Source organism: Pseudopodoces humilis, chromosome 7 (genome assembly GCF_049639895.1).
Source record: "Pseudopodoces humilis isolate 2021_Gansu_Grassland_sample_001 chromosome 7, ASM4963989v1, whole genome shotgun sequence".
NCBI lineage: Eukaryota > Metazoa > Chordata > Aves > Passeriformes > Paridae > Pseudopodoces > Pseudopodoces humilis.
The window spans coordinates 4,118,067-4,140,644 of record NC_142206.1 but is presented as its reverse complement, the minus strand read 5'-3'; the positions used below and the strand labels follow the sequence as shown (position 1 = coordinate 4,140,644).

Below are 22,578 nucleotides of genomic sequence, written 5' to 3'. Positions count from 1 at the left end.
TTGGGCTGAAACAATATCATGGATAAGGCTCTCTTCCCTGTCCCAACTAAAAGGGAGAGAAGGCAGCACAATACCTTCAAAATCTGTAAACAAATGGGAGAAATCAACTCCTTATCCACACATCACTATGATGAATCTGGCAGTATATTCATGAGAAAGAAAAGAACGAGACAACCACATAATTTCTGACATCCAAAGGGACTGGGATAAGTTTACATGTGGCCCTTTGGATTTTCCAAAACAATGAAATGCAAACAAGCATTCTCTGACCAGCAAATCTTGGCATTGAATATGTCCAGCATTTTGAAAAGATATTTTAGAGACCTTGCCCTTGACTGACTCTTCCTACACACAAAGAATGAAATAAAGGGCAAATCACAGGAAATTAAATCAATCTTAAAGACATACAGTGCAAAAATATGCAGGAAAACTGTCAGAACTACCAACATGACTTAGAAGCCCACACTTCTTTTGAAAATTAAATTTAAATAACCTGAATGAAAGGGTTTATTGAAATGTCTGGAATGTCACTAAAGTAAGGCATAATTAGAGAACATCTTGCTTTAAATGGTTTTTTACTATATCTCAGAAAGCTTCCCAGGTTAAAAAATAGCACATTTGAAGGGCCAAAAAAAAAAAAAAAGAAAAAAGTTAGTTGAATCAACTTAGGTGAGTAATTGTCAGAAATATAAGATATGCAGAGACATATCCAGAAAGCCTTTTCCTCCAGAACCTACCCTCTTCATAGCATACAATGGCTTCTACAATAAATTGATACTTCATGTTTTAGTTTGTTACGTTTTATGTTCTCTCATGAGACTGTCACAAGAGAAAAGACACACAGGAACACTACCAAAAAGAAAAACAGGCCAAGAAATATTAAAGCAATAGGAAATAAGGAATCTACAAACAAAGTGAACTCTCTGTAGAAAAACTTCCAGGTTGTCTCTCTCAAACCTTGCAGTAAAGATACTACTTGAATTAGTGCCTGCAAAACAGTCGCAAGAGCTGCTGTCATTTATGCAAACTACATTCTGCCTACCCACAAACACAACCTGTTAAGAAGCATTGCTGGAAGCCAGCATTCATATGCTCCTTCCTGTCACATGTCATTTCCTACATCCCCCCTTTTCTTTTTAAAACCACCACCAAGTTGTTCTAGAAAGAAACAACATGTCAGGCAAAGCCATACCTAGATAGAAGTAAAGCAATGTTAAAATGAGGAAACCAATACTGAAGAAGAGTAGGTTTGTTTTACAAATGCTTTTACAAGTTAGACAAACTCCAGCTTGGAAGCAAGCTCACAATGTGATTCATTTACCTTTCTATTTCTACTTGCTGATTGTTTGAAAGCTCTGCAGTATTATGGTTTTCAGGAATGCTTGCTTGCCTTTCTTCATATTCTCTCAGTTTCTCCTTCAACATTAGGATCTACAACAAAAAAAAAAGCACCTTTTAGTTGAACTATGGTTTTTGGTTATTTTTCCCCAAATTACCATTCTGTATTGAACAGCTTTACAAATGGCAGCAGGTGATAGCAGCTTCTGATGTCTCAGAAGACCATTTTCTTTTTACTTCAAAATACATTAGAACCATATAGATTCAATCACAAACTATTTTTTATACTCAAAGTTAACCATTAATCTACCAAACTCTTACCAACAGATTTTTTTTACATACCTCTTTCTTTTGTTCATTGCAAATTTTAGCATACTGGCTTATGTGACTGTCCAAACTAACAACATTGCTCTTCAACTGTAAAGAAACAATTTAGAATTTAAAGGCATCTGCATCATATTTTCATGCATAATAAACACATTGTGTATATGTACTACACAGTTACAGTATATTATGAGGAAAGAGATTAATAAAATCCTGACTTGCACAGCGAGTATATGACTGTCAGCTTTTGCTGCCATCAGTTGCACACCCATGGCCAGGACATTTCCCTCAACAAACCAAGAATAATTACATTTATATACGCAAGCATGTTTTGCATTTATTCAGATTAGTTTTACTATTTAAATGTCTATCTTATGCATTTCATTATAAAAGCTACCTTTAAGTAAGCAACAAATGGAAACTACAGTGAACCCTGTAGTACATAAAAAGAATTAGGAGCTGTAATAAAAAAGAATATGAAAAATAAAATTAAACAATAGAGAGCAGAAACAGAACATTCCAGCTTTTCATTTATTAAGACAATCTCACTTAGCTTCTTGACTCTGGCTGAATTCTACCTGTACAAACCTGGACTGGCTCTTGTACAACTGTTCAGAAATTCCTTTAATATACTTGATAGTTCTCTGAGAAAGTAATAGCAAGATACTAAAAAAGGACATGAATTCTACCAGCTGAGGATTATTTCTAAATTGCATGCTCACAAAACAACCTGTTTCAAACTGGCAGCATCATCTCATTAATGAATTTATGTTGCTTTTAGGCCAGATCTAGGATCTACTATGTATCTACTACACCCATCAGATAAGGAAAAGCTGACTGTAAAGAAAGAAGATGTAACAGAACAAAATTTTGAGACAAAAGGAAAATATACTATTCCAAAAGAAATTACTTTTCTTTTAATACTACATTATTGTACTTTGACAAGAGATTAATAAATACCAATATACTCACAGAAGACTTGATATCCTTTGCTCGGTTTGCATACTTAAGAGTATTATAGGTATCATCATAAAACAAAGAAGAAGGGCTAATAGCAGCTATCATTATTGTTCGGCAATTTCCTCCAAGAGAATCCTTCAGTAAACGAGTAAGCTTGCTGTTTCGATAAGGAATGTGTTTCTTGCTCTAAAAAGAGTGATACATATTTTTATGATTTAGTTAAGTGTAGCTTAAAGTCTGCTTAGAATTTCAACAGTAACACAAAACATGACAAACAGTCATAAAACTTTTCTTTGACACAAGAAATTTTTCTTTGAAGTATCTATACATCTTAAACAGTTTAAGCCTGGTGGAACTGTTCAACACTTTTACAACACATGTATTAGCTAGGTTACTTTCTGATGTCTGGATTTGTAACTCCTATTTTTGTGATGGGCAACAAACAGAAAAACTGTTACTGTTACATTAAACTACTTTCAGTTTACAAAACCATCCAGACGGGGAAAGACCTCTAAAATTGCTCTTGTTCAGTCTCTCTGCTCAAAGCAGGGTCAGCTGGAGTAAAGATGGCAAGGACTGTGCCCAGTAGAGTTTTGATTACCTCCAAGGATGTAGATTTCACAACTTTCCAGGGAACACATACTCTGCATTGTGAAGCTACAGAATTTTGATTTTATGATACTAACTTTGATCACTAGGAACCCAATTCCACATCAAATAAACGTGATTCTTTCATACGTCTGAGATACAGGTTTTAAACTCCACCCTCCCCTCCAACAAGATGGTAATGAGGACATGCAGCATCAGGAAGAGAAATTAAATCTGATTTTCTCCTGGTATATTTGAAGGAGGAATGTGGTAGTTGAGCAGAAGGGCAAAAAGAGTTTTATGGTAGACAATGGACTTTACTTATGGAAATGTTCAGGAGGTTTTGTCATTGTCCTACACAATTGTACCCCTTCCATGCCTTGAGGTGGTGAGCCAGATCAGGAGAGTGACTCACTGCTTTAAGCAGGGATGTGTGTGCATGGATGGATGTGAGATCCCAACAGAACAACTTGGAAGAGGTGCTGTTTTATCCTATAAAAGCTGCTTCCCCCTAAGATTAAAGGTTAATCATAAGTTTATTCATGTACTCATGCAAGCTTCTCTATATATGCTTGATTTTGAAGAAGGTAGGTAAGAAAAGCAGGTGCCACTCATCTTTGACACTATCCTTAGGCAGCTGCACATCATTTTTGATAATTCTCTCTCTCTCAGCTATCACAGATATGATGGTGGAAACCCTTAAGACATTCTTATATAAGAATGATGATGTGAGTAGCATCAACAATGTAAACAACAGTATTCAATCAACATTGCACTTTTTACAATGTTTTCAGAACTCTGTGAGGCAAAGACTGCATGGGAAATCAGAACATACCTTTGGATCTGCCAGTGCATTAATGACATTTCCAAGAGCAAGCAGGGACCGGTTAATATTTGTTCCTTCTACAAAACGAGCCCCCTTGGCACTTGTTGCATTGGCACGTTCAGATCCTGCCAGGTCAATGAGAGACATTTTGGCAATACGAATATTTTGATTTATACTAGCTGTTTTATCTTGCTGACGTAGGTAAATCTACAATTAAAAAAAAAAGAAAATAGAAAATAATTAAAAAGTAACCACTAACCAATCTAAGCGGTAAATTAATTTCATAGTTTAACAACTATTTTAAGGCATTTACATTGGAATCATTCTCAAAATCCAAGTCAAACCTTTTAGCACAAAGCTAATGTCAACAGGCAGTTCAGTCCAATGAAAAATAGTGAAACCATTTATGACACCTTCTAAAGTCCCTTATTTCATCTATTAGTAAGGAAAGAAGCAGAGCATAGCTGCAGTGAGTTTGAGGTGGAGTTAATTTTCTGTGCAGCAGCCCATGTACTGGGACCCAGACAGTGCTGGTAACACACACTGGTGATTAGCTTTAGCTGAACAGCAGTTGTATGGTGTCAAGGCAATGGGCAAGAGGTTGCAAGCAAACAGCTGGCCCCAACTGACTGAAGGTTGCTCTGAGTAGTCACTGCATGAGGAATGGGTGGTCTGATGGTGGCAAGTAACTGCCCCCCTGCCACGTTCCCTTCGTTTAAGTGAACCACAAGGCACCTCCTCCTCTTGCTTCTGATACTCTCTCCCATCCTGCTGCAGAGGATTAAGTGACCAACTGGCCCATGCTCACAGCCTGCAGCAAAGATAAGTGATTTTTTTTACAGGGAAAATGAATTTCACAGCTCTTGATTCTTCTGCACTAAAGTTCAGCATTCCTGAACTTTAAATTGAAATAGGTGTTCCTTTTTTAAATGCACATTTAGGAGTACACCATAAAGAGATGTATAGGGATAAACCACGAAAAGGCTGACCTTTCACTGATTTAGATTTAATTGTAACTTCCATTAATAGGAAACAATACTCATTTACTGCTCTGAAAATACACTACAGGATCTTTTCAAATGTGATTCCTCCTGAAGCCTCTTGTTCCCCTTAATCCTGTCTTTCCTGAAATTTTCACAGTACAAAGATGTACAAAGAACTAAGTGCTTCTGCTGGAGAAGATATTTTCTTCAGGTATATAAGGAAGAAGGCAAAACATACAGTCAGTAAGTACCAAAAGTTATACTGAAAAAGTACAAAACCATCTAAAGATATTTTCCCTTCTTTGTGTTGAGTTCCTTGCCATTTGTTAATATGGCTAATGGTTACTGACATATTCATGGATACCCTTCTGGACAGTGAATTAGGAAAGAGCTCCCATATAAGGTAACTATTAAAGACAGTATCTCAGTACTTCTGTAGCTTTAAACTTTGTGCATGAGAAATAAAATCATCATAGTACCTTGTAACAGAAAACAGATCGACAAGTATTGTGAATGAATAAAATAAAATTCTTATGAGTTGCCATGAAATGTAAATCTATTTCAAATAGATATGTTTCTATATCAAACAGTACAACTAAGTTCAGTTTAACTGTTTCCAGTATAATAGACAAAAAAATAGAACCTCAGGCTGGGAACTCACTACCAGAACAACACAGTAACTATCATTAATGAAGCAGGGAAAGGTAGAGTGACAGCCAAACTACATTGCATGACTCAAGCTTTTGTAAAAATTCAAAAGATACAGGAAATGCCCCAAAGCAGAACACTCTCAATAGAACAGTGTGGCAATTCAGATTTTCCTCTCAGATGCAGTAATTGCCTGACCCAGATAGATATTTCAAACCTAAGACATATGGTACAGTAAGGCAAAACTTGCATCTCTAAAATCAGCTCAGAATGTCCTGGGCCAAGACTTACGGATTTCTGAGTCAGTTTCAAAAAATATCCTGCACCCATAAAGTTAACAAGAAAAGCCAAAAATAACACATCTCTACAAAAAAGCAACTCTTAAAATAATTGAAACATTAAAAATAAAGAGCAATCACGACAGCATTGGGGATTTCTCATCACTTACATCTCTGGAAATAAAGATACAATTCTGTTATGCAGAATGTCACAGATTTGTTGAAATATACGAGAAACTGAAGTGATTTATTTAATTGCTTGCCACTTTTAGAAAAGTACTAAGAAAAAGCCTGCTAGATAATAAAATCCAGAGCTTTTTCCTAAGTAGAGGTGAGGGAGGTAGGCCCAGCCCAGGAAGTAAACAAACAAATCAGCAGTTCACTCTGATCTGTCTGTAGCATCCTACCTTGAGCCTTTCCAAAAGCAGCACACATACATGACAATGCAGCTCTCAACCCAAACTACTTCAAAACAAGTCTTTGTGCAACCATGTACAAACCACAAGGGCAGACCTCAGGGGAAATTAAAAACAGGAAGGGCAACTTGAAACATAAATGTAAGGTATATAGGAAAACAGAAGCTTTTAGAGTGGCAATGGCTTTTGTGTGTTTTTTAAAAATTTGCTATTGTTATTTAGCATTATCTAAATCTACAGATACTGTTAAGAACTTCCCAACAGTTAAGTGATTCAAGGACCAGAATCAAATGTATTTTAATGTTTTTCAACCCAGAGCAGAACAAATGAGTAAGTCAAGATACTGCTTTGCAGTATGTAACAGCAAACAGGAAAAAAAAAAAAGACATTGTTGATGGACAAGTTAAAAACAGGACCAGTTTTTACATATCACAGGTTGTATCTAAAAAGAGAAGCTAGAAGAATAAGACAGTGTAGCCAACACCAAAAATCTGTGAGTATTTGTACAACTCATTCAAACCTAATTTCTGAAAACTAAGAATCATAATTTCAATTTTCTAAAACCTGATCCATACCAGGATATTAGGAAATCACTTTATTGTAAAAGTTAACATTAACCAAGAAAGTAAAATAAGAAAGTACTACTTGAGATTCTTAGTTTATAGTCAGACATAACAGCATTCTGTAAATTATTTTTCCCAGCGTTATTCCAAGCACCATGAAACCAGAAAGCATTAAAAAAAATCAATAACAGTTATAAGATTACAATATGGAAGTATATTAAAGCTTTAAACTACCATTTTACAGAAAAAATATTTCTTCTAAGGAATATAAGTTAAGAAGGCATAAGTACATATTTTATATGTAATAAGTTCAAACAATTGGAATTAGAGATCTTTTCATTAAATTAATTTTTTTCAAACATAAACACTAAGAACCATTACATACTTCCAAGGAATTAGGAGTTAACAAGAAGAGAAAACAAACTTCAAGCCTCTCTTCCCCAAACTAAGGCTCAACACAGTTTAAAAGTAAAAGCTTACATTGTATCCAACTTTAAATAAAAACTGCAACTCACAGTAATGACCACCATTTATTGGCTGTATCACCTTACCTGAAAGACTGCATGGGATCTGGAAGAGGAAGCATTCACATCTGTGGGATGCTGAGTTCTATTTTTATTTCCATAATCCAACATCTGAAGGATTTCCTCTGCTGATTTAGGCTTTAAGAACAGAGCACAAGACAAATACAAGTTTTTTTTCTCTTTTCTACCAACTATAGGAATACACTGATTCTAAAATACATTTACATGAACATTCAACTTAAAAAAAAAACAAACTTAAAATTTTAGCTACCTAGAAGTAAGAGAAATTGAAGGACTTCAAACATTCTCAGCTAGAAAACAGTAAGTTATGAAAAGAAAGCACTTAAGTGCAGCAACTTAAATCAGAAAATATTTTTAGTAAAGAATTTAAACAAATCTGAAAGATTCTCCATAGTCAGAATCAGCCTCTTTCAAGAATGTCTGGACATAAATTAGTATATCACTATTTAATGCATTAGTACAAGTTTTTTCCTCACAAGAGTCAAGGTCTGGGAAGAAGGATGTTCACAGAGCTAGCCAAACTTAGAATATTGTTTCCTGCCACAGCATGTAATAACATACACAAGAAAGCTGCAATAAAATAGGTCCACAGGAATTGATTTTCAGATTGGAAAACTAAGTTCTATCACTGATCTTCCCAAAGAATTGCTGTGCTGGCCTGGAGAAGTAATGCAACATAGAACTTTCCAAACATGGTTATTTACAAACAAAAACAACCTTTAGACTGCACAGCAGTGTAGATCACTCCAAGATGTTAATGAAAGCAGTGCCAAGATATTTTAGCCAAAAAAGAAATTTTCCAAAATCTGCTGGACGAGCATCAAGCCAATGACACCCTTTTGATAACAAGGACTGAATGCATCTATATTTGCATTCAATAAGACTAGCAGGTTTTTTTTCCACAATGTTAATTTTAACTAATTAATAGATTTGCAAGTTTCTGGTGCTTATGACCAGAAAAAAGCCCACTAGGAAATTACCAAATTCCATACAACTCTCAGAACAATGGGAATGTTTCTCAACTATTTCAAGCATATTTTAAGTTTCTATAGATATTTACATACCTGATGCAATGTCAGACCATGAACCACCACCCCTTGCTGGCCATCTTCACGAACAGCCAGAGGTCCAGATTTGACAAGCAGATCACGTATCTGCTCATTGTAAACCTTTGAAAGGGAATTTAGATTTTATTAAAATATCTTCCCATAGCTGACAGAATTAAATAAATAGAAATGACTGGTCTTTTTTAATACTCCTTTAAGATAAAGCAGTGAATTCATGCTATAATTTTTTTACATTTTTCCTATACTGAGCTTAAAATATTCAATTCACTTTTTTTTTTTAGATTTTAGAAAGAATTATTTCTAGTAAATAATCTTCATTCTTTATTGAAAGCAAATTACCTTTTTTTTTACAAAAACCAGTACATCACTATCCATACTTCAGTGATATTTTTTAGTTCAAGTCTACTTCTGTTAAAATTTTTAAATGTCTTATTTCTTGGTCTGTGAAAGCATATGGCAATGCAAACCTTCCCCACCTCCTTCCACCCCTCCCAAATACCAACTGGAGTCCATTAAGACTTTGAGGGAGCTAAAAAGATAACCATTTTACTGACACCACTCAGCAGCAGTGCCAAAATATTTACTTGTAAAAACAGAACATCATTTTGTAGCGCTTCTTCACAGTGCTTATGGGATGTTACTGTGAAGTCCTAAAATGTTACCCTGAAATGATATTTTCTTGTACAAACAAAATGATATTTTCTTGTACAAATCAACAGATGTTCAGAGGCACATAACTGATCAGCAAGACACAAATCATGAGTATTCAGAAAATGAATTAAAAGCAGTTGCTGTTTTTGGGCAGCCTTCTATAAAACAGTGAGAGCAGCCTACGAGCACCAAGTTTTGGAGAGCACAATACAGTTCCACTCCTATAAGGACAGATTTTGTCAAGCCCCAGAAAGGACCAGAGGAAAGCAAAACCAGCTTGTCTTTATTTATAAAATATGACTTATTAAAAGCAACATACCAAATGCAGGAACTCACCTCTAAATAAGAGACAGCAACATCACATGTTTTATCTTCTTTTATTTGATCCATGCGTTTATAAAGTGTCATCATAGTTAAATACATGACTCCAGGATCTTCAGGAGAACCTAACATTGTGTGAGTCTTTCCAGCTCCTGTTGCACCATATGCAAGCACTGAATTTTCCCCAAAAAACACAACAAAGTGAAAATTCGTCATTTATTTGTAAGCCACTCAGAAGCGCAAAAGTCAAATGAACATTCATAGACCTCTGTCATTCTGCACAACTGCTTCATAAATAGATCAAATTTCTTACTTAGGATTTACCTTTCATATCTGTAATTAGAGAGAGATATTTCAAAAGAACATTTTTGAATTTTCAGTTCAAAACTCATTCACACATTGCATGAAAATATTATTTACTTACTCTCATAACCCTAAGCCATCAGCTTATTGCTGATAGGCATTTAATTTCCTCACCACATTCCAGTAGCCAATTAAAAAACTCCAAGATCTTTAAGAGTTCATAAAGCAGGTTACCACACATTCAGTGACACAACTGCTTCTGCTTGAATAACTCTAGAGGACTGCCATTAGCACATATACTTCAGATAAAATTCCTAAGTCTATTCTAACCTTAACACAAGTTGTTTTTTTTTTTTTTAAATAGAGTATAGCTATCCTAACTTCCATGTGCTAAAAAGTCAGCCTTTCACATCTGTGAATTAAACCACAATGTTTTATTTCTATCTCAGCCTTTTTTCATGCCTCTGCAGCCATTGGACAGAATGGCAGAAACTTTGAAACATTCACTTACGTTTTTTAATTAAAGAAGATAAGTAGCAAAGTTACCTGTACAGTTATATCCATTCAGGAAGCCATCAATTAGAGTTTTGGTAGTATGCTCAAACACTTCCAGCTGGGAAGAATTGTCATCAAAAATGGCATCAAACATAAATTTAAGATCTTTCCTTTGTCTTTTGTTAATATCCCTGTGGGTCACCCTCTTCCTGTTAAAAAAGCTAACTTCTTCCTCCTTTGGATCAAAGACCAATACATGCTGGTCAATAACACGGACAACCCTGCTAAAGCTGCCTTGTTTTTCCTTTTGGGTCTCTGGACGGACACGGACTACCACTTTCACATGACTACAGACATCTTCTTCCTTGGCAGGAGTCATCTCTTCTGCTCTCCAGCTTCACTTCCAACACTCTTTCAGATCGAGCAGCTGACTCTTTTCTGCAATTGACGAGACAGCTTTTATTTGCAACATAATCACTCTTCAAACAGTTCACAAATTTCATCAGGCACCTATGCTGGATCCACCCACCACCTGTCAATGGACTGTCCCAATGGCAGTGAGACTTTGGGAAACACTGTAACTGGCCTCCAAAGATGACTTATTGCAGCACAGCTTTCAGAAAGCCAACTAGCACTTCCACAGTAAATTCTTAAGCTTATTCTAGAATTTAAACTTCTCAATGACCTACAGGCTTTCCTTTCCTCCACCAAACCTTCAGATGAGATATCATATTTCTGTAGACTACAGCGAATAGGGTTTTTTTGTTCTTCAGCACAAATAGGAGCTGCCTATGTTGCTGTCCCTCGATTGATATAGTCACGCTGCACATGGATTTAAAGAGAGTTTAACCGGGATTTACGTTAACGTGCCTCGCACGGGATGTAGTAACCGATACCAAAATGGAATTACCTTTAAATAACCCATTTTTTGGCGTTAACAGCGGGCTTTTAAGGGTTCAACCCTTTAAAGCGGACAGTAAAGGCTATCAGTGAAGCTCTTGCCGCTCCAGGGCCAGCTCGCCCTCTCTCAGCCGAGCCGCCCCCCAGACCCGCTCCTTACCCCACCGCAGACAGCTTTTTCTCGGGCACACCTCCAGGCCCGGCCCGACGGCTAGAGAATCCCCCCCGTGCCTGCCACGGAGACGCCTACCCCGGCACTCATCGTCCGGGCCGCGCCGGGCCCTCCCCGCTCTCACCCGCGCTCCCTGCCCTCAGCCGTCCCCGGGCTCGCTCCCCAGGCTCGCTCCCCGGGCCGTGCCCGTCCCCGGGCTCGCTCCCCGGGCCGTGCCCGTCCCCGGGCTCGCTCCCCGGACTCACCCGCGGGCCGCGGCCGCGCCAACCGCCATCCACCGGCCGCCGAATTCAAACACAAGCAGGCCGCCCTCCTCGCCTCCTTATTGGCTGTCCCCCGTGACGTCAGCAGAGCGCCGGCGCCACCGGTAAGTGCGCGGGGCTGACGGGCGCGCGGCGTCCGCGGGGCGGCCGTGAGGGAGGGAAAGGAGGGGGGCACGGCCGGGGCGGACGGACGGACAGCCAGACGGACAGGCAGGCAGGCAGGCAGGCAGGCAGGCAGACGGGAGCGAGGGAGGGAGAACCAGCCAGCCAGCGGCCTCTGGCTCTGCGTGTCCCGCCAGCCCGACTCGGGCAGGCACATCCCCAGCCTCTTCCTCCTGCACCCCGGCGCGGGGCCTGGCGCGGAGCGGCGTGCGGGCTGCTGACGCTTTTGCGGTCTCCTCTGATAAAAAAGTGTTGAGGAGTGGGATTTTTGTCCCCGCTGCCTTTACTTTCTGCTTTAGTACGAGTCCCGATCTTGAGGCGGCAGCCTCCACTTGTGCCCGAGTGCCCCTTAAGACGTGTGCTGTTATAAAGCACACTTCCTCCTCACTTCTCAGAAAAATACCTCCAGTTGTGTAGAACGAGGGTGATCGTAAGCAAAGCATGAGCCTCGTGTTGGCCACTCGTACCAGTGTGGGTCAGTGTGATTAAGATTATGGCATATAGTGGTTTAGCCCCAGCCAGCCGCTCCTCACTCCCTCGCCAGTGGGACTGGGGAGGGAAGGGTAAAAAGGTAGAAAACTCGGGGGCTGAGATAAAGAGAGTTTTATAGGTAAATCAGAAGCTGTGCAGACAAGCGGAGCAAACCAAGGAGTTAACTCGCTACTTCTCACGGGCAGGCAGGAGCTCAGCCATCTTCAAAGGGCCCCATGGCAGGTAATGGTCACTTGGGAAGAAAGTGCCATCACTCCAAACATCCTCTTCTCCCCACGTTCTGTATGGAGCATGATGTCATTTGATCTGGAATATCCCTTCAGTGCTTTTGGGTCACCTGGCCCAGCTGTGTCTCCTCCCTGCTGTGTTCAGCAGAAATCCAAAACACAGCCCTACATTAGCCACTGTGAGGAAAATCGACTTCACCCCAGACAAAACCAGCACGGTTTTGGTCTTGGTTTTGGTTTATGGTAATACATGTTTTCTGTAGACACACTATGGTTTGCTGCAAAACCTCACGTCTGTGTGCCTATTCAAAGTTAGAGCGATACATGCTTTTAAGGTGGGGGAATTACTGTCCAGCTAAAGCTGAAATTGTCAGGAGAGTAACTTTCTCAGCTTATTCTTATACAGGCAAAATATTGGTAGCCTCTGGGAAGGTAAATTCAAGAAAAGCATGTATTAAAATCTGATAGTGAAAAGAACCTGCTTATTGCTTGAACATGATTGAACTGTAGATAATATTGGAAGTTCTGAAAATGTTTTGCTGACATATCTATAAAGCTGCCCAAGTTGGGATGTGTATAGCTTTGCCTATAGCATTTCTGCTTTGTTATTTAAACAGATACACTATTTCAAGTATTTGAAAGTAATTCCCAACATCTACTGCTCTTCTAGGTTGATCAACTCCAAAATGTTATCTCAAAATCTGCGCCAAGTTTGCAAATGTTTGTTTCTGCATAACTTGAAACTGAATTCAGTAAATGTGGCTGTTTTGGCCAGAAGGATCCATTCTTCATCAGAAAAGCTTTCTGACTGTGAGTCAAAGGAACAAACTGTCCAGAAATGTGAAACTGAAGAGATGCCTCAAAGTACAGAAAACAGTAATTTTGGAAGACTGCACATACCAGTGATGCTGGAGGAGGTTGTTAATTGTTTAGCCCCTCAGCCAGGTCAGGTGAGTTAAATGATTAATTAACATTTGTCATCCATTACCAGTCCAGCAGAAAAATTTGTGGAGTGTAAGGATAACTTTTGGTCAGAGGAATAAAGGGATGCTCTTAAACTATCAGTTACATCTGAAGTTCAAATTAAGACTCTGTATTAATTACCTAATAAAATTCTGGTGTCTGTGTGCCTGAATCCCCAGTAGGTGGTATTTATTAAAACTCATATTTGACTATTCTGTTGCTTTTGTGCTTGTCTTTTTGAATTGCACTAGTGTATTCTTAAGGTTATGTTAATTACTCATAGTAGTGGGGAGTTATTATGAATGGTTACCTCATCAGTTTCTTAAAAACCTTCTTCCTCTTGTATAAGAGGTAGTAAGTATGTAGGTTTTAAAAATTGTTTAGCCTCATTAGCATGGAACTAGTTCAAACCTTCTTATTTGGGTATGGTACTGTAAGTAGTTTTGCTTTTGGTGTCTGGGGAAGTTCAGGACTCTGCACTGCTGTATTGATCTCTTTACATTGCATGTGGACTACCAAGTATATGGTTACACATGTCCTTGAAAAACATGAAAACACAGTGAAATGTTTTTTGGCTGGGTGGTCTTAACTTGAAAGGATTTTTTAAATAATGTAAACTCTTAAATAAGGTTTGCATTTCAGATACTTTCACCTGTGATTTTAGTGTTTATGTTAGCTCCATATCTCACTAATTTAGGCTTATCAATGTGTGGTTTTACTACAAAGACTGAAACAATAGGTAAAAGAGTAGAAAGGTGTTTGTATGTTTTTATTTTTATTTGAGAACAGCATGATCCAACAGTGGCAAAGTGATATAGCAAGTTTGAGGTGGATTCAGTCAAATGCAGTCAAATCTTGTTGTGTTGCCCTGTGTATCACTTTAAATCTTTGAAGAAGCAGTGAAAATGCAAATAGTGTTGATATATATTAACATACACATTGCTCTTGCATGTGTTTTACTGTTGAAGATACCAAAATTAGAGAAATACATAAGGAACTTTGAGTTCAGATTTTATTCTGATGTCAGAACTATGATGACATTTTCACGTAATAAATGAACATATAAACTGTGATACACTATGTGAAATATTTTTTCCAGTTGTTTAAGTTTTTACTTAGATAAGAAGAGCCTGATAAAGTCAGCATTCATTAAACTCCTTGTTGATGTAGAAAACCTTACTTGGCAACAGCACCTGTAAAAGAAACTATTCAAGGTTATGAACTGTGGAGAGTAACTATTACTGCCCCGAAGACTTTCTAATTTAAATATTTATTGATGTAAAATAGCTTATTATTGGGGTGGGATTTTTTCAGGTCTGTGTATACATAATTTTTCAAATTCCTAAGCTAGTAGTGAACTGCTAATGACTGCTATAAGAGAGCCCAAGTGTGTTTACCTCAAACAGAAGCATTTATAATACTGCTAACCTGTTCAGCATGATTGAAACTGGAAACTGTTCAGCACTTCCATTTTTCTTTTTCTGTATGTATTTGCAGCACTTTCTGAAGCCTTGAAAAATAAGTATGCAAAAGGATGCAATGTGTCAACTGAGTTTTGCTAGTGTAAATGAAATTTTGAACATGGGTTGAGAGTGGTGGTAATCAGTTTGTATGAACATGGATGCCAACTGGGAATGTCATATAAATTTACATTTTTAAGATTACAGTCATGACAGGAAGTCAATAAACACTTTATTTTGTGGACAGGTGAGGTAGTGCACTGATCTTGAATTTAGTTTCTCTGCTTTATTCTCTCCTACGCGCACAGAGATTTCCTGTACTCGGCTTTAATAGAGTTATATTCTTTGTTATAAAATAGCTGATTTGGACCTCTATTTCTTCCTGTGTCCTAAGACAAGGAGTTACCAATATAAAGAAAATCTAATTAGAAAGATGATGTTCTCCCTATCGTTATGGTCACTTGAAGGGGATTTTCATTTTACTTATAGAGGTTCTTACGAAAATAAGTGTTACTTAAGAGTGAGTCACCACTGAGATAAAGATGTTAGTGCCCTCCCACTGAATATTCTTGTTGATTGTTTCCTTTGGGGAATCTGTTTTTCAGGAGTTTGAGCAATAATACTTCCATTTATCTTTGAATCTTCTTTTATTGCCTTGTTTCACAAAATTCCCTGTAGTAGTCCTGTCTTTGAAGCGAAGACTACAACCAAGCTACCTGACTTCTCAATGGAAAGTCTGTTGAAATAAGTCCACACATAATTTCCTCTTTAGGATTACTGTATTGATTACATTTTAATCTTCTCAGTCCAGGAGTGTTGTTTGCAAATACCTGACCAATGTTTTTACAGTTGTCTGGACAATTCTCTGTTCTTTTAAAGAACCAGACATATTTTGAATAAATGTTTGGACATCCAGAAGCAGGTTTCCCCCATTTTCAGCCTACTTTTTGCTATTTTTTTTCTTTGCAATTATCACTTGTCTTTTAACTAGAGATGTGGATCTTTTCCACATAGTGTGGCTATAATGTTAAGTAAAAGAATTACAATAGCAGTGAGTTCTAGTATGAATGCCAGAGGATGAAATTTTAACTCTGAAATTTTAACTGCTCTTATGTGAATCTTTAAAGTTTTTCAGTTGCAAAGCTCTTGGAAATGATAGTGCTCCAGCACCAACAAATACTTCTATACATAATATTTTAACTCCAGCTAGAAGAAAAGCAAATATTATACCATACTCAGACTATATGGGGAAGCCTGTAATCTGATGATATCTATGGTTTTATATGACTGATTTTACCTATGGTTGAGTATGATCTAGAAGAGACCATAATGAAGATACTAGAAGCTGTACTAGTATTATTTGGTTTATGATAGTTCTAGATGCCTTTTTTTTTTTAGTATCTGGAAATTAAATGGTAGGTGGTCAAACCTGAGGTGAGAAATAAAGAGTGAGACCTTTCCATTTTCTCCAGTGTTTAAGTGGTTTATCAGAAGCAGTTAATAGTAGATGTTTTTTTTATGTCATTATGTTAATTTGTATAGAAAGAAAGAAGGCAGTTATTTTCCCCAAAGAGATCTCGTCTGTCATCATCTTGAGTTAGCCAGGGCTTAGTGTGGGTATTTCCCTTTTGATTTTCCATAATGTTATTCAGATTTTTTTACTACTTGGCATTCATTGAAGGAAGTATCCTTTTAGTCTTGGAAATCATGTGTTATACTTAGTTTCTAGACAGACAAGTAATTCCTGAAAACGTGCAGCTTTGCCATGACCTTTCCTTTTGCTCTTTCAGGTACACACTGCTTTGTTTTCAGGATAGTTAACATTTTCATGCATCCAAACATCAAATGATTCTTTTTCAGGAGGAGTGTGAGCATGGACTTCTGAAATAACAGGAAGGAAGTATAAGACATTGCTGACACTCAGATATTGTTTTGTTGTGAGTGAAGTGCTACTTGAGCTCTGGGGTTCAAGTTTGAAGACAGTAGCTTTTCACCTCCTGGAGGTTCTGTTGCTACTGTTGGATGTTGATCTGGAGCATGGTTGTTTCCTTCCTCTTCTACAGAGCTTGTTAGTCGAGTGATAGATGACACTGGAAGAAAGCTGAGGTAGACTTCTGGCATGAGAAAGCAGAGTCAGTTCTGCAATGGTTGTCTTCGTTTCTCTGTATTCTTGTCCATACATCAATATTATCTTTCTGCCTTGTACTGACTATAAATGCTTTAAGGCAAAAATAACCTTTCTCTGTACAGCACCCTGCAGAGGAGACTTCTGTTTTGTGACCAAGGTTGCCAAGTATTGTTGTATATAAATAGTTACATGACTGTGCTGGTGACCAGGGTTCTTACCATAGTACCTCCAAACCCATCTGCAAATCATCTATAACTGGAATGACTCGTTCATACTAGAGGTTCTCCAAACTGAAGTTTTCTGCCAGGTGTCCAAAATAAAGAGGAATTGAAAAGGGATCTGGAAAAATTAATTCTGGCTTTTCAACTTGTATGAGTTTTTTTGTAAAATGCAGCCAAAATACCAAGTTTGGAAGGGAGTATTACTTGCATCATGAGATAAATGATGAAATAATTGTTCTGGAAAAGCACTACACACACGGACATAGTAATAAGTTTTTATTGTTTTAGCCTGCTTTTCACTGGATTTGTAAAATGAATAAGGTGACATAAAGCAATTGATTTGCATAATGTTCTTTATTGTAGAAACAACTATTTTTTTTGTGAGAAGCATTCTGAAAATATCTTTCCATATGCAAATTTTATGGCTAATTTTTGTCTGTCAGCAGCACAATGAGATTTGTAGTGATTGTTATAAAAAAGAAGATACAGAAACTTACAAGAGTCAATAAATTAATGTAGAGTCATTCTGAAAATACTCCAGGAATTACAGAACACACCTTTTTTTCCCATGGTACTTGAGTGTTCTGGGGCATATTGAGAGTTGTTTCAGTTGACCATGTAGTTCCTGTGTATTTTTTCTGTCACTGATCTTGCCTGATGTCCTGGCTGCACATATTGTAAATATCAGGAAGAGTCTAGCCAGGCTTCAGATCACAGCTGTGTGTGGAAGTTTGTAATAAAATGTGCATTGAATGTGTATATATGTGAAGTATATTTATTTTTGGATGTATCTACTAGGAAACTAGTTAAATGGATTCTCATCAGATAACACTGTTTAAAATACTTGGCTAAAATCATACTTTAAAAGGGATGTTTTTAGTGAAGTTAGCCTTTGAAGTTAGTGTATGAAAATGGAAAACACTTTCAAAACAATTGTTATAAATGAAATTAGAATTTCAGAAAACTAGGTCCCTTGAGTTAATAACAGTTTAATTAAAAATGAATACCATTTAGTAAATTGTATAATAATTTGGTATAAAATAATACAATTTAGTGAATTGAATAGTAATTTGGTATAAAAGAATACTATTTAGTAAAATAATACAATTTAGAAAAAAAAAATACAATTTATATATATAATTTGCCAGTAATTATTATTAAAGCATAAGCAAAACTGATCAGGGTACGGAGGGGGTTTCTTACCCCACCTCATGTACCAAACAAAGCACTTCAAGCTAAACTCATATACTGTATGCTTATACATATTCATTAATGCTTCCTGTAAGTTTCCTCCTATTTCTGATTTTTCTGACTTTACATCACTGTTTTTCATGGTGCATGCTTCACTTGTTGTTAGGGGGTCTTCAGTCTTCTTTTAGGGGTCTTTTGATGAAGGCTCACACTCATCCTCGCTGTCTCTGGATGGCCTCACAGGTTTGTGCGTGCATACTAAGCGTTGTGTTATGTAAGTCTACTAATTAGTCTTAGATTTAATGAATTTTTAGGCCCTATGCCTAAAGTCATTCTAATTTTGTCCATCTCAAGGCCGTTTTCGTCTTGGGACATCACTTATCTTCCAAACTACATCCTGTACCTCAATTTTAACATGTAACATCTGTAAAGGGGTGCATCTACCTTGTAACACTGATTCTTTTGATTGCTTCTAATAATAACTTTCCAAATAGTTATGATTTAGTTAGCACGAATCAGTTCCATTTATTACAACAGTTTTGACTAAGATATGCCAAAGACAGTACTTCAAGCATTTATTATTATTTTAAATAATAATATTGTCCAGTTTTACAATGGTACTGTATACATGCAGATTTGGAAAAGCAGACCCCATTTGCTTACGTTCCTTGACTTACAACCAACTGCTCTGTGCTGTGACATGCGGTTGAAATAAAATATAGTAAGGTAGAAGGAGTATTATTTAATAGTGTGATGCTGACAAATGTCATACGTGTTTTATGGTATCTGCATCTGTGTGAGTTCCATCACAAGATGAGAGGGAAGAAGGGGACTGAGAGGAAAACAGGACAGGAGGTGATATTCCTGAACAGTTTACCAGTAGAGGAGGAAGAGCAAGTCACACTCTTCAACTGTCTTCTTGTTTTGCTGACTTCTGTAGTGGGCTCTCCAAAAATACAGGGATCTTAAATTCCAAATGGACAGATGACTGAAAACACAAGTGATTTATTTGAGAGCACTGCATAACTGTTGTCTGTTTTGAAGTTGGTACTGCTGGGTATTGGAGTCTGTCAGGGACTTTGCCCCAGGCCCTGGGAAGAAGGATCTCCTTAGTTAGGGTGAGCAAAAGTTCACCCACAATGCCCCCTGAAAAGTTATATGTTAATGTTGCTGGAAAGTTCCATAGTTTCTTTGTTATCATTGGTTAGAGTTTGCTGCAGTATTTTACATATTCCTAATTTCCATTTGTTATTGGACCCTTTCCCTTGGACTCTGCCCCAACCTATTTTATGTAAGTTACTGTCACACCCTGGACCCCGGCCTTCTTGGTGCAGATTGTTGTTCAGATCATGTGTTTGTTGTTTTCCCTATTAAACTATTCTTTTTTTGGGTCACTGAATTGTGCCCATCCCTCATTTATTCACCACCCTTTTGAGGACCCCTCACAGAGAGTCCCGAGGTGACACCCAGCCAGACCATCCCGGCCCAGTGTGTTACAGCTTGGTGATTAGACTGTGCTAGCAGGAAATGAAAAATATCTGTGGATTTGGATCTGAGTGATGGCAGGATATGAATGAGTCATGGTAAAGAAGTCGCTTCAGATTTTACTTTTTTTATCCTTCAAGAATTAGGTCTTTAGAGAGAAAATAACTGGAACACTTGGATGAGAGGAAGAGTAAGTTGATGGCTAGAGTTTCACAGGAAAGAATCTTCAGGTTGTAGTTCTTGCACATCTGCCTGACCACCTCATCTTCCCACCTGCATCATGGCTCTCTGAAGGCATACCTAAATGTTACCAGCAGTCACAGGTAGAAGACTTTGCACCACCTTTGTTCTGCATCTTTCTCTATTGCAGTAGAGCAAGGAAAGCCTGCAGCTGCTCCATCCAAAGAGACCAGCAAGGGAACAGGGTCTGCCTACTGAAAACGGCTGCAGATGTGCAGATTTTGTTTTCTGGTGATGCTGGGTTAGTTTGCTGTTACCGTTCTATCACATAACAAATGATAGCGCTTCAGGAGACTGTTTAAGATGCTGTGTTATAATAAAGCAAGATTCAGTGCTTTTGGGTGACTCAGCTTAATGACGCTGTATATGCTCTCCATTTCTGTTGTGACAGCATTAGTCTTTGCACCTCTTGGGGAAAACTAATAAAATTCACCAGAAAGTAATCTAAGCCCTTTAAATTTTAACTTGAGTGAGCCTGTGTTCTCAGAAAGGGTGATAATTAATATATGTAGCTACTCATTTCCTTCTCATCTAGTACTGTGTGTCTTTAGTCAGCCTTTTGGCTAAGCTTTCTTATTAAATATTTGAATTTGAGTTTGCAAACAGAAATGCAGACTTTTTTCTATCACACAAAATATTACTAGCAATTGAAGATCACAGTTGGAGTATGGGACATATCTGCAGGTTTTGTTTTCTTATTTTGTGCTTTATACTGTTGGGAGTAGTTTTGCACAGAATTAATCTGGGTTAAGAGATGATTAAAATGTTAAGATACTAAACTAGTTGTTTAAACAGGTATCTGAAGTCATGCAAACGTATGGTCTGTTTTTTTGGGTTTTTTTTTAATATTTTTTATTTTTCCCAGACTTTTTAAGCATTTTATTTTCTTTCCAATGATGTTTGCTGATGCTCAGCACCTTGGAAAAACACTTTGCTAATAATTGTGTTTTAATAAATGACAAATTCTTCTGTTTTAGTAATGTCACTGAAATAGATGAATATTGTTTCCGGCTCACTTTGTATCAAAATGGTATTATTTAAAGTCAAATTTCTGTAGGAACCTGGCAGCCAAGGCTTATCAAAAACATGTCCATGGCTTTTTTGGGGTTGGCTAACCATTAATAAATTAGATTTTTACTTGAGCCTTTGTAAAATTTTCATTGCATCTTAAATATATCCTCAGTTATAATTGAGGAAAGAAGTTTCTTCTGAGGTAGCAGAGGAAGTCAGCTTTTTCTTGTTAAGTCTGATGATTAGCTGAATTCATTCAGACACTGAAATTTTAATTTCCTATGGAAATGTTAATAATGGTGTGCTTGAGTCATAATGTCATTAAATCTAATTCCAGACAACATTACTCTTAGGAAAATGAGTGAAGTAAATAATGCATAGTGAAGCAAGGTCTGCCAGTGCTGTCTAAAAGCAGGTGACAAAGGCAGGTATTGGTGGGTTTTGTTTCTCTTACCTCTTACGCAAGAACAAAGGGGGAAAAGGCTCATCTGTGTTCTCTTGCATTGAAAAATCTTGCTCCCGGTAATCTTCCCAGTCTTTCTGGATGTTTCCCTCAGCTGTGTGAAGTGCAGTGTTTGGCTGCAGGTCTCACAGAAGGCAAGGAATGACACTCAGCATAGACGAGAGGGTCTAGGACATGGCTCCCTTTGCTTCTGGATGTGTGGGGATTAGAGTGGTTTGCCAGTGACTGGACTTTGGCCAAGCTTCTGAGATGAACCTACAATTGATGACTGAAAAGTTGTCATGTACTTTAAGATAAATTGTAGATGTCTTCAGGTGATGTATTCTAGCATGCTCTGTGGAATCTAGACCACAAATTAAGGTATGAGGCTTTAGAAAATAAGTGAGGAGTGCAAAGCAAATCAGAGGTAAAATGCCTTTTTGTATGTTTTCATACAAAACCTGTTCATTTTTGTTCATATGTTGTTTCATATTTAGCTGTAATCAGAAAATTGAACCCTTGTGAAGAAAATACATTGGAAATTATTTTGAGGAGTTAAGTGATGATGGTTGATGGGTGCTTCAAAATACGCTCATAGCAATCTTTTTTCTCTGTGTGAAATGATGAAGAGGTGGTTGATAGTGCAAGTTACTGAAATTCTTGGATATGCAAATTTAGTGATTTTACAGATATTTCAAGTGCATACTAGTATAATTTAGCAGCATACTCTGTTAGTGTGCCAATGCAATGAATGTGAAAAGTGGGAAATAATGGTTGCATTATGTTGAATTGTTGAATAGACCAATGCTGGAAAATCATTTTATATTGTACTTAATATGTGATCTGAGAAGGTTGTTTTCCTACAAAATGCAAACTATTCATTTATATTCTCTTTGTGATGTAGATTGTTAGACT

The 22,578-nt window shown here is 37.5% G+C and overlaps 2 protein-coding genes across 3 annotated transcripts in view; one reads left to right on the top strand and one right to left on the bottom strand.

Annotated features, from left to right (window-relative positions):
• KIF18A (kinesin family member 18A) overlaps positions 1-11,696 on the bottom strand; it is a 30,921-nt gene extending 19,225 nt beyond the window's left edge. The window contains exons 1-9 of one of the 2 annotated variants that reach the window (XM_005530280.3): positions 11,624-11,696; positions 10,358-10,744; positions 9,524-9,681; positions 8,534-8,638; positions 7,476-7,586; positions 4,046-4,243; positions 2,635-2,808; positions 1,681-1,755; positions 1,322-1,431 (exon numbers count right to left, since the gene is read on the bottom strand). In XM_005530280.3, coding sequence (XP_005530337.2) covers positions 1,322-1,431; positions 1,681-1,755; positions 2,635-2,808; positions 4,046-4,243; positions 7,476-7,586; positions 8,534-8,638; positions 9,524-9,681; positions 10,358-10,685 — 1,259 coding nt within the window. In that variant the 5' untranslated portion in view covers positions 10,686-10,744; positions 11,624-11,696. Of the gene's footprint in view, positions 1-1,321; positions 1,432-1,680; positions 1,756-2,634; positions 2,809-4,045; positions 4,244-7,475; positions 7,587-8,533; positions 8,639-9,523; positions 9,682-10,357; positions 10,745-11,502; positions 11,588-11,623 lie in introns of those variants that run through there. The other variant, XM_088058373.1, reaches the window with a different exon arrangement.
• A 136-nt stretch (positions 11,697-11,832) lies between these two features.
• The window catches only part of METTL15 (methyltransferase 15, mitochondrial 12S rRNA N4-cytidine), an 87,941-nt gene continuing 77,195 nt past the window's right edge, over positions 11,833-22,578 (top strand). Inside the window, exons 1-2 of the mRNA XM_014259008.2 lie at positions 11,833-12,517; positions 13,193-13,472. Coding sequence (XP_014114483.2) covers positions 13,209-13,472 — 264 coding nt within the window. The 5' untranslated portion in view covers positions 11,833-12,517; positions 13,193-13,208. The remainder of the gene's footprint in view (positions 12,518-13,192; positions 13,473-22,578) is intronic.